The sequence below is a fragment of the Cricetulus griseus genome (genome assembly GCF_003668045.3).
Source record: "Cricetulus griseus strain 17A/GY chromosome 1 unlocalized genomic scaffold, alternate assembly CriGri-PICRH-1.0 chr1_0, whole genome shotgun sequence".
In the NCBI taxonomy this organism is placed as follows: domain Eukaryota; kingdom Metazoa; phylum Chordata; class Mammalia; order Rodentia; family Cricetidae; genus Cricetulus; species Cricetulus griseus.
Window position 1 is genome coordinate 177,315,151 of NW_023276806.1, and position 12,750 is coordinate 177,327,900.

Below are 12,750 nucleotides of genomic sequence, written 5' to 3' on the forward strand. Positions count from 1 at the left end.
TTAGAACAGGACAATACAGAAGAGTAAGCAATCCTGTATTAGGGACTCAACATTTCTGAGTTTACTTAAAAAGTTTGCTCTCTTATTGAGAAAGTCTGCAAATGCCATTTCTTAAAGGTTTCTCCACTCTTTACTTGAAATAATACATGAGATCGTCTGTAGAGAATGAATTGAATTTTTAAAAGTTCATTGTATACAATTTTAAATATTATACTGACATTAGTGAAGACGTGTGCATGTCTACTTTAAGCATAATCATTAAAAATGATCAGCTGTCTTACTATGCTTATCAGGTTATATATAAGAATCATCATTTGAAGTCAGAATCTATATAAGGTTAGTTACTTTGACAATCATTGGGGGAGAGATAGCATGGTAAATTTAGAAATAACCAATGTTGTTACAGAGTTCTTTGTTAGAAAGTTAATAATTAGCTCTTACACTGTGAAGTGAACAGATTCTTTGGACTCATATGTATTGTGAAATTATTGAGCATCCTGTAAAGATGCCGTAAATCAATTAAAACTTACAAACAATTTTATAATATACAGTTGTATGGGAAAGTAAGTGACATTTATAACATTTTGTATATAGTTGCAAATTATAGCACAGCAGCTTCCTAGCAAATATAAACAATGAGAACATAATCCAATTTTACACTTGGAGGTATTCAAGTTTATAGATAATGATTTTTTGGAGACAATACCTTGGAAAGAAAATGTGATATTTTTACATAGCTCTATAAAGAAGTTATATATTTCTTGCAATAAAATGTATGTCATTCCTGTCAATTAAATCAATGTTGTTGTTGCATGCCACTTTAAAGTTCCAGGACAGTTATATAATTATCTATGTAGATAATTATAAAAGAGAAAGGAGACATTTTGGTAAAATATTTTATTATTATTAAGAATAATAATTATGGTTATAAAAATAACAATTTTATTAACTACAGAGAATTTATAATACAAGCCATACCACAGTGTTTCCTTTTGAGCGTAAGCATCCAGCTATCCCACTCAATCGGCAGCTTATCATTGTCCTATTTACATAGGCAGACAAGCTGCAATATCCACAGGATTCAGTTTTCAGCTCCCAAAAGACAGAAGCCTTTTGTGCAAACAGAAATGAACCTATGTGAAAGCGGCACTGTCAAGAGTTAAGGACCTGGGATAGTTCAATGTTTTTATTTGTTTGGTTGGTTTGTTTGCTCTTTCTAATAAATTCTTGGTACAAACTTCAGTTGAATTTTGAAACATACATTCTTTTGTTGACTTGATTATGAAAAGTGATTCATTGCAAATTACTCATTATAAAAAGGCAAATATGTTGTCTTTACCCAAATTCCTTTTATTTTATGAGTTTGCTATAAATGTAAATGAGTGGTTATATACATACAGTTAATGGAATTAGTTATTTTTGAACTTCAGTAAATCAATTTAAGGTTTGCTTTTACTTAGCATGAGATAGTATTGATACTTTCTATTTCCTTTCCTCTATGTTACAAAGCCAGCTTTTTTTTTGTTTGCTTTTTTTTTCATTTTTTAAATTTAAGTTAGAAACAAGCTTGTTTTACATGTCAATGTAAAAGAAAAGAAAATGCCTGACAGTGACTCCCAGTTCTTGACAGTGCTTTTTTCAGGAACGTTGTAGCTGGAACATCCACTCTGCACAGTACCCTTGGTACTAGCAAAAATTATCCACAGTAATAAGTGAAATACAGCTTTGTTAATACATGCCATTATTTTTATTTTTCTTGCCTTCCAGTGTTTCCCATTCCTGTAGATTGAAACACTTAGATAGCAAACCAGAGCCTGTTAGTAGAGACTAACGTGATAGAAACCAGTATACTGAGGACCTGCCCACAGCAAATTGGTAAAAGTTACTTTACATTTAAAATAACATTAAAGAAATATACAAAAAATTTATCACCCCTCTGCACAGCAGAGGCATATGACTAACATTTTAGTTCTACACTTCTATTCCTGCAGACATAAGAAAATGTCTACAATTGTAACAGCGTGGAACTGTTACTCAGTCAAAACAAAACCAACCTTGAAAGCTCATAATTTAAATGGCCCTCTTGTCCATGACACAATATAATGCAGATTTTTAGATAACTTGAATTTTCCTCTCTCTTCCTTTGAAATTCATTCATAGAAAAACATCCCATACATAGTGTTGTTTACAAGTTAACTATACCCTTTCCAAACAAGTAAGATACTACTGCTCTTCTTCACTGTCAATGCCATCCAATTTGCAAATTGCAAACAAAACCTCATGAGGAGAGTTGCTTTACAAGCTATGTTTGGTGATGTAATGACATTTGTTTGCTTTTTAATACAATTTGAAACACTGATTCCAAAGTATCTGAACAGTCGACTACATATTATTCTAGGTAAATTCTGTTTCACTTTTCATGGATAATTACAAAAAAATACACTGAAAGAAGTACTGTAATATGTCAGTATGGTAAACTATTGCAATTATCATAACAGCTATACCAATATAATTTACACTACACATAGCAGTTAAATTTAGACAATCCAGTAAGAAGCTATAAAAGCACTTTAATATTTTAATAATATATCTTTGATATTTCTGTTTTGTTAAAAGGATGTGTTGTTACAAAAGGGAAAGAAAAATACAATGATTGTAAAATGATATGGACTGGCAATTCACTGGATCTCTCCGTATCCACTGATTATGAACACAGTACCTAAGTTATTCCCAAACATATATGCATGTGTATGTGTTTATACATGCACATACACGCACATACACATATGCCACAGCTTGTGCAAGAACTTCTGGATTTACTTCCTGAAGTTATGAGGATGCATTAGGGCAATGATTAAATCTTTGGCCTGCAGATAATTTAAAAGAATTCAATCTCAAAAATGTGAACACTGAATTCACAACACTCAAGTTGTAACTCTTAATAATCCTGATTGATACATGAAGATTGAGAACTTAGAAGTTGTCTGATCACTTTCTAATATCCTGTTTCTGGATATACAACTCTCAACTAGTCATGGCAAGTAGATTAATAAGTATAATTTTAATGTTATCATATATCATAAAATGTAAATGAATATTCCATGTCATTAGCAAAGAGCTTTGTTAAAAGACATGAGATAATATGATGCTGTCTTTATATCATATCTGATTTTTTTCAGAATCAATTATACTTTTAAAAGTAATTGAAACAAAGAATTTTGAAAAAAATTTTCACTTCATATTTTTTCCTATTTCTCAAAGGCTAAGAATTTTTAGATTGAGAAAAATATTTTCTTTTCATTTGTTTCTCCAAAATATTTCAAAGTAAAATTTATTGAAGGGATATCCACAAAGTTTTTCAAACATGGATATTTTTATGATAAATTATTTTTTAAATTTAGTAAGAGTGAGCTAGGAGCCAATCACAGCAGCAACTTTAAATATTAACCCATATAAATACATGTTTGAAGACAGAGACACCTTTAAAGTTCTTCATTAAGACACATTTGAAAACTGAATACATAAATAAGTAGCCCAGATTTGGAGGAAAGAAATAATACAAATACACATATTACTTTCTGCTTTTTAGGACTTAGAATGCACACAAAAACTATGATAATAAATATAAATAAACATCAAGGCTAGTCATTATTTTATCCTATGGGTCCTATCCTGACTTTAAACACTTTCCAGTGGAGATCATATACGATATGCACAGAGTCATCATTTATACCTTGTACCCTTCCTGAATATTCCCACTGGCCTTTCAAATATTTTAAATTTTAGAATAAATACAGACACATACATCCAAAATATTTAGAGATTACACTAGTTACATCATGTTTTGAATTGTAATATTGCTGTATGTGTACTCAGCCAGGTGTTATAGTCATGTGTTTTTGTAAAAGGATATTTGTGTGTTGATATTACAAGTTATATGTTGTGAAAAAATGAATGAATTATAACCTGTGCCATATGAAGCATAATATAATTTAATACAGAGTTACAAGTTAAAAACACAAGGTATAAATGATTTTGGTAGGGTTAAAATAATGTTTAACTTATGATTTATTCATCATTAAGATATTAACCTGGAAAGCAGTGTAGGATGATTAACCTTTTCTTTTAAATCTTTTATCATCTAGCAACTATACTTTTGCATTTTTTTAAAATCCATTCAAGTATCTTCAGGAGATATGTTACTGCACTTACAGGTACCTTAATTTACTTCAACATTTACAAAATAACACTGACAAAAAAAAACATCAGAAAACACCCATATATATTAATGAGTATCTGAACACTCACAACACTCAAGTAGTTGTTTTAGGATTGGTTTAGGTGACACTTTAATCTTGAAGTCTCTGAAATCCTCATGTATTGATGGACGCTTCAAAAACATTGGCTTCTTCTATGGCTATTACAACTTGTATGTCAAAATTACTTTGTGTATCCACTTTGCATAATATGCTACTCGGACAAAAATACCAGGACGATTTGGGATGGCACATCCACGGCCAGGAACAATGACACCAAGAACCATTCTCATTTTGTGTTGTTCACAAATGAGTGGGCCACCATAGTCTCCCTAAGAAGAAAAGGCAAGACAAAAAATTACTTTGTAAGTAAAAAGGTAATATTTCTTCAAAAGCATCCACTGTTGACTTGCAGCTAAAGGATATAGTACTGCAATTGTGTCACTTTTTTGTTTTACATTTTAATTATTGTGTGTGTCTTCATGCACGTGGAGATCAAAAGACAATTTGAGGGTTTGAACTCATGTCCTTTGACTTAATCACAGGTGCCCTAACAAACTGAGCCATCTCTCAGTATCTCACCCCACACACACACACACATACCAAGTAATGTCAATTTTTTATTTATTTGTTGTTGATAATCACCATTTGTTCAATATTAACATTTGGAAAAGGTATAGAATTGTAAAATAGAGAGAAAATCCACTTGCAATCATGTGATTTAATGATTAAGCTTCATTAAACTTTCTCTTCTATCTAAAATACTCTTTGCCTTCCCCCCAAAAGATGTCTTAACAATTCCAACAGGAAATCCTTATATTCAAAATAATAATTCTATATAATTTGGAAATTACTTTGCCAAGCATAAAATATCCCTCTATTCATAGTTGATACTATTAGTTAATATAGTTGTAACTTAAATATTTCATTATATCATCAGGTCAAAAATGTGACAAGTGAACACAGATTAACTTGTGCATGTATACAATATATACACATTAATGCACAAATGTAAACTATATGAATATGCATGTATTCATACTACACACCTTTGTATAGATTACTGCTACCACTGTGCTGTACGATTTTCATGTGCCACGCAGCCTCTTAAGAACACAGTACAGAGCTGGAGTGGTTGTTCTCTGCTTAATAGGACTCTATCAGAGGACCCACTTTTGGTTCCCACAACCCAGAGGCAGTGACTTACAATTGCCTGTAACTCCAGCTACTGGGAACCTGACACCCTATTCTAGCTTCCAAAGTACCAAGCATGCATATGGTGTACATATAAGCATTCAAGCACTCATACATGCACATAAAAAAGAGTACAGTGGCTAGCTTTAGACATCCTTATATAAGTAAGAATGTTTGAGATTATCTTCATTTTCCTCTAAAAGCGATACAATTTAAAAAAAAATTAAATAAATGTTGTAAAAGTTATTTCTGTATTATGGGCAGAAAGAGTGAGACATTGATATATTTTGATAGGGAAATTAAGGTAGACCTGATATAAAATGTCAAACAGTACAGAAACATGGGGGAGGGCCTAGTCCCTGCTCAAAATGCTGACAGACTTTGAAGATCCCCCATGGAAGGCCTCACCCTCCCTGGGGAGCAGAAAGGGGAAGGAATGGGGGAATTGGTGGGGAGCAGGGGAGGAAGGGATGGAGAGGGAACTTGGATTGACATGTAAAACAAGCTTGTTTCTAATTTAAAGACTAAAAATATAACAAAACAAGAAGTCTTTTTTCTAAAGACACCTTTTATATACCAGCCCCCATAAGGGAATAAAGTTAAGGTTTAAATAATATACCAGTGATTCATGACAGGAACTTTTCAAAATGACTTTCTTGGGAGATTTTTGTGTAGATGCTCTGCCACTTCTACCATATAGAAATTTAGGGTCATTCTCTTCAAATATTCTTGATGGATAAAATAACCAAATGAAAGATGCAAAGAGGCTGGGAGGAAAGAAGGGGTGAGAGGAGAGAGGGCAGGGAGGAGGGGAGGTCACATGAGAACATGTGAGTCTTTGGAATGACAGCCATCTCCTTGGAAGGTATGAAAGTGATGGAAAGCTAACTCTTCGCCATGAGTTCAGAAATTTAAACAAAGGTTAGAAGGACAAAAATTTCAAGGGTAAAGTAAGGAAACTAAGACTGTACAGTAGATAATGATGGTGAAGGCAACTTTGCAAGTTACCACATGATGGGTGATGAAACAAGGGAAGCACCTACATTTCTCTATACAGGATCCCACAACCCCACCTGATTTCAAACCCCTGAGCTCTTAGACTTAAACATTATCTTTTTTCCTTGTTAAATATTCCTCCCACTATACCATAATAATGCTCACTGTCTAGAAAGAAACTAACCCTTTCTGAATTTATATAAAAACTCCATAACACAATAAACACATACTTATCAGGAATAAAAAATATGTATATGTCAGGCATACATTTTAGCATGCTTATATTCTACACTTAGGACATACATTCTTTCACATATCAACATCATATCAATATCACACAATTATTCAATTCACCACACAGAGTATTCCAGCATCCCACAACTTTCTACACAAAGTATTCCATCATGCCACAACTGAGGCTTGAAGAATATGCTTCTCATATTCAAAATCTATCTAAAATGATAACTTAGCAGCCTGTCTGTGTAAAACAAGAAGGAGAACCATGCCAAGTTGTAGGAAAAGTTGCTTAACACATGAAAATAACCACACTATTAAAGTCACTGACATTGACCTTTGGTTAAAAAAATATAAAATTTCATTAGAAATGTAAACACCCTTCCCGCAGCACCCTTGAGAACTTCAAATGAGGCATGTATCCCCTAATATCAACAGTAGAGTTCACCCAGGGACTCATGAAGATGAACCAATTCATAAAAGCACTAGAAGACTAGTTTTCATACTTCTAACCAGTGCTTCCTTTGAGACTTCTTCAGTTCATATAGTATTCTTTTTAGAGACAAATGCCTTCACCATGTTTTGTGAATGAAGTATGGGCTGGCTCTCTAGTCAATTAAAAGAAATGATCAAGAATTAAGAAGGTGTCTTTTCTGCACTTCCCTTCTCTAGGAATAGGTTGGCATACAAATATTAGGATTTGACAAAGATAAACAGAAAACACCCAAGAAAATATGACATTGGCTTTTAAGACATTTTTGTTTTAGTTTGGTTTTTAAGGCAGACTCTTGTCAAAAACTCAATCTTCTTGTATCAGCTTCCATAGATAGCCTATTAAACGACTATTAAAGGACTTTTTTTCTTTACCTCGCATGGTCCTGATCCAATCTTTTCAGCCCCAGCACACAGTTCAGACTCACTTAGAGTCACCTTCCCTTGATGATGCTGACGGCATCTCTCATTTCCCATAATATACAGATGTGCTACTCGTAATAAACCATCCGAGTTGATCACTAGGACAACACAGAAAATATACAGTTAATGAGCAATGAGTAAAAGTAAGGAAAGCAAGAAATAGAAATGTTTTATATGTTAAATAACTATTCTATTCCCACGTGTCTTATAAATTAGCTTACATCCAGTGTAGCCCCAGCCATAAACACTGCAAGTGGTCTTTTCAGGTATTGTGCAGCCATAATTCGGTAAATCAATTGTACTGACAAAGTCATCCAGGACCGCAGGCCTGAAAAGACAAAGTACAGTGTGAGTACTCTGTGGGATACAACTCTACAGAAACAAGTTTGTCATGTACATGCAATGCCAAGTACAATATTAAGATCAAGGGAATCTTAGTTATTACAACAACAGGAAAAAATATGGGACAAAGCTTGGGATAAGTTACAGAGGAAGGAGACATTTACTAGTAATAGTCTTCAATAAATGCTCACCGTGCAAAAATTACCTTGATTTTTTTTCCTAAGGAATCAAATAGTTGTTTTTAAGCTTTAATTTTCAGGTTGTAAGAATATTGTACCAAATTCACTTATTGCTGTTTGAAAGTCATATGATGTCACTTTCTAATATACATCCACATGCACACATAAATATGTACCCATGATATATGGGAATATATATAATAAATACATGTAATAAAACTACATGCAAGAGAAACTCAGCTGAAAAACAATATTTCAGGAAATCAAGTTTTCATTAACATGCAAAATAGTGTCTAGAAACCAACCGAGCAAGCTTCAGCAACACCAGATCTGAGCCTTCCGGTCCATAGACCAGCTGGGAAATGTTGAGAACCTGTTTGCGTTTCTCCTCGCCTCTGCCATGGACATCATGAATTCCAAGCCAAGCTTCATAATCTTTCAAGTCTTTGTTTCTAAGTAGAAAATTAAAATCCAAACTATAGTGTATATGTATAGGTTGTTATTTATTTAACATATAAACTTATTTATTTAACTTATAAAGATAAACACCTACATTAAAGTTTGAGCAAAGAATAATGCATAACCACACAATTATTAGGGAGATTCTGAACACCACAGAGGTATTGAAGCAGAGAAAGCTTGCAGAAATTCTAAGGCTATTATGTTTATAAAATGTTTTATTATAATTTCTACAAAGAAAGACACCTGTTATAAAATCCCCATGTTCTTTTCATGAATTATAATTTGCACAGAAATTTTGTTTACTTTCAGCAGTGTACATATTTGGTTTTGTACACGATGGAACAAAGAGAACATCTTCAACAAATGGTGCTGGCATAACTGGTTGCAGAAATATAGAAGACTGCAGTTAGACCCAAGCCTATTGCCTTGCACAAAACTTAAGTCAAAATGGATCAAAGACCTCAACATAAATCAAGCTATGCTGAACCTATTAGAAGAGAAGTGGGAAATACCCTTGAATTAATTGGTACAGGAGACTGCTTCCTGAACATTACACCAGTAGCACAGACACTGAGGTCAACAATTAATAAATGGGACCTCCTGAAACTGAGAAGCTTCTGTAAGGCAAAGGAGACAGTCACCAAGACAAAATGGCAGCCCACAGACTGAAAAAAGATATTCACCAACCCCACATCTGATAGAGGGCTGATCTCCAAAATATACAAAGAACTCAAGAAGATAGTCTCCAAAACACCAATTAAAAAGTGGGTTACAGAACTAAATAGACAATTCTCAATAGAGGAATCTAAAATGGCTGAAAGACACATAAGAAAGTGTTCAACATCCTTAGCCATCAGGGAAATGCAAATCAAAACAACTCTGAGATACCATCTTACTCCTGTCAGAATGGCCAAAATCAAAAACACCAATGACAGTTCATGTTGGAGAGGATGTGGAGAAAGGGGAACACTTCTCCACTGCTGGTGGGAGTGCCAACTTGTACAGCCACTTTGGAAATCAGTATGGCGACTCCTCAAGAAAATGGGAATCAGTCTACCACAAGATCCAGCAATTCCACTCCTAGGCATATACCCAAAAGAAGCACATTCATACAACAAGGACATCTGTTCAACAATGTTCATAGCAGCACTATTTGTAATAGCCAGAAATTGGAAGCAGACTAGATGCCCCCCAGCCAAAGAATGGATAGAGAAACTGTGGTACATTTACAAAATGGAGTACTACTCAGTGGAAAAAAACAATGGAATCTTGAAATTTGCAGGAAAATGGATGGATCTAGAAGAAACCATTCTGAGCGAGATAACCCAATCACAAAAAGACAAACATGGTATGTAACACTCATATGCGGATTTTAGACATAGAGTAAAGGATTACCAGTCTACAATCCACACTGCCAAAGAAGGTAATGAACAAGGAGGACCCTAAGAGAGCCATACAAGGTCCCCTGAAGAAGGGGAAAGGGTCAAGATATGCTGAGCAAAGTGGGAGCACGGGAAGAGGGGAGGGAGCTAGGAGAATGAGAAGGGGAGAAGAGGGGGGATGCAGAGGACATAAGGGAGCAGAAAGGTTGAGTCAGGGATGAATAGATGATAACAAGAATGGAGATATCATAATAGAGGGAGACATTTTGGTTTACAGAGAAATCAGGCACCAGGGAAATGTCTGGAGATCTCCAAAATGACACCAGCTAACAATCTAAGCAACAGAGGAGAGGCTACCTTAACTGCCCTACCTTGATAATGAGATTGATGACTAACTTATATGCCATCCTATAGCCTTCATCCAGCAGCTGGTGGAAGTAGAAGCAGACACTCACAACTAATCACCGAACGGAACTGGAACCCAGAGGCAAAGAAGGATGAGTGAAGAGCACAGGGGTCCAGACCAGACTGGTGAAACCCACAGAAAGAGATGAACTGAACATCGGGGAACTCTTGCTCCCCAGACTGATAGCTGGAAAACCAGCATGGGACTGATCCAGACCCCAGGAACATGGGTTTCTGTGAGGTAACCTCAAAAATTACGGGACACCTGTAGAATTTCAGTACTTATCCCTAGTATAGGTGTGGACTTTGGGAGCCCATTCCATATAGAGGAATACTCCCTGAGCCAACACACACGGGGGAGGGGGGGTGCTAGGCCCTATCCCAAAGGATACAATAGACACTGATGACACCCTATGGAAGGCCTATCATCCAAGAGGAGAAGAAAGGATATGTGATACATAGGGTTTTAGTTGGGGGTGATGTTAGGGGAGGATGGGAGGGAGAAGGGAACTGGGATTGTCATATAAATCAATCCTGTTTCTAATTCAAATAAAAAAAAGTTGAAAAAAAGAAAAGAATTATATCCAAAAAACATTTTTTTCACACACACACAAAAACCTGTGGTATGAAAAGAATTAAGAAGTAAGCTCTAAGCACAGCCTCCTTATCCTTGCTGATGTCATTGCCTTTGAAATTATTCCCAAGTTGGTCCTAAAGCTGTCTCTACACACAAAGATTTGAGGAAGCCTGCTGATCATCGGAAGTGTTTGCCTCCAGAAACACGGAGTGCACATGGGAAGTTGGGATAAGGCTTATTTACATAATTCAAAGAAATATTTTTTCTAAGTGAGACCTAGGCCAATCATGAATTAAAAGCTAGCTGAATAAACACTAAATACTGAAGAAGCACTAAATATGAAAATATCAGTGAAGCTAAACTTCTATAATCAAATTTGAAAAGGAAGGACTGACAACATGACTCAGTAGGTAAATATGCTTATGGCCAAGCCTGATAACCTGAATTTGATCGCTGAGACCCATGTGGTAGAAGGGTAGGATTGACTCCCACAAGTCAGTTCTTACGTAAACATGCAAGCCACATCAAGTACACACACACACACACACACACACACACACACACACACACACACACACACACACACACCTTATTATAGGGAGACACTGTAGCCCAGTCTCCTAGTAGCCCCTATAGGTATGCATGGCCATGCCCTCACAGGTGTGGTCAGGGGAGGTCAAAGATGACATGGGAACGATTCTTAAGTGACTGGGCACACTGGATAGCCCCTTCTCTCTGGCCACCCTAGCTTGTGACCTGTGGGCACGCTCTGGCTTGCACTTTGCTGGTATTTGTCTGAATAAAGGTGTTTTGAATCTACAAGCCTTCCCTGTCATCTTCACCTTATATTTAATTTAAAATAACAAAATGGTTCACTTGTTCTGATGAATTTCTGTAAAAAAAATGCTAAATAACAAAATAAAAATAGATGTATTGAAATGAGACAAACAAATGCTGATTTTAAAACCACCTTACCTGGCAGGAAAACATTGCCTAGCTGTAAGAATCCAACTTTCCTTTATCAAGGACCCTCCGCAGATATGTTTATTTCTGTGAAAAGAGATAAAAAAAAAAAAAACCAAGTAACATCATTACAGAAAAACAAAATTTGCCTGCAAACTACTGAAAAAGCAAGTCAACTGTCCAGAAGAATGAAAACAATCTACTCAGAACAACACACAACAGTGCTTTCATCTGATGATGGTGTTTGTGCAGTGTGGCATCCATGATTATTTTCACAGTGTGACCAAATTTTAGGGCTTCAAGTTTACAATAGAAAATACAGTCACTATACACCAGTACATATTCCCAATGAATTCATTCATGTGTATGACCATCTACAATAATGGTGCAAATATAGAATAATTTGAATGAATAAGATTGTAGAGGTATTTAAAGTTGAGCATTTAATTATAAAAATGATAATTTGAGATTTCATTAAACAACTCTGAAAAACTATTCGATGGAGGCAATGTTTTATTTTTTTACTTTTACGCCATTCTCTTTCCTTGACCATTGTTTAGTAGTTTTGGGTTTTGCTTTTTGGTGGGGCCCTGGATATGCCAAATGTCTTGCATACACTAAAAGTGTTCTACACTGAGCTATACTTCCAGATTCACTATTTAGTTTTGATGTGATAAAAACAACTGGGTTTGGATAAATTTGTCAATTGTAAGATCGCTAATATAGTTCTCCAATTATGAAAGTAAAATAATTTTTCAAGAAAAATCATCTAAGAAATTTTAAAATATTTTTACAGAAGAATAAGAACTATTGAATTTAGATGATGATTTCCAAAATCTGTATAT

General features: G+C 35.0%; 1 protein-coding gene across 2 annotated transcripts in view; it reads right to left on the reverse strand.

The window, feature by feature from the left end:
• Positions 1-880: 880 nt before the first annotated feature.
• Positions 881-12,750, reverse strand: part of Hgf (hepatocyte growth factor) — a 64,839-nt gene continuing 52,969 nt past the window's right edge. For both annotated transcript variants that reach the window (XM_027393482.2, XM_027393481.2), the window contains exons 15-19: positions 11,918-11,992; positions 8,422-8,568; positions 7,817-7,923; positions 7,548-7,693; positions 881-4,588 (exon numbers count right to left, since the gene is read on the reverse strand). In XM_027393482.2, the coding sequence (XP_027249283.2) occupies positions 4,421-4,588; positions 7,548-7,693; positions 7,817-7,923; positions 8,422-8,568; positions 11,918-11,992 (643 nt within the window). In that variant the 3' untranslated portion in view covers positions 881-4,420. The remainder of the gene's footprint in view (positions 4,589-7,547; positions 7,694-7,816; positions 7,924-8,421; positions 8,569-11,917; positions 11,993-12,750) is intronic.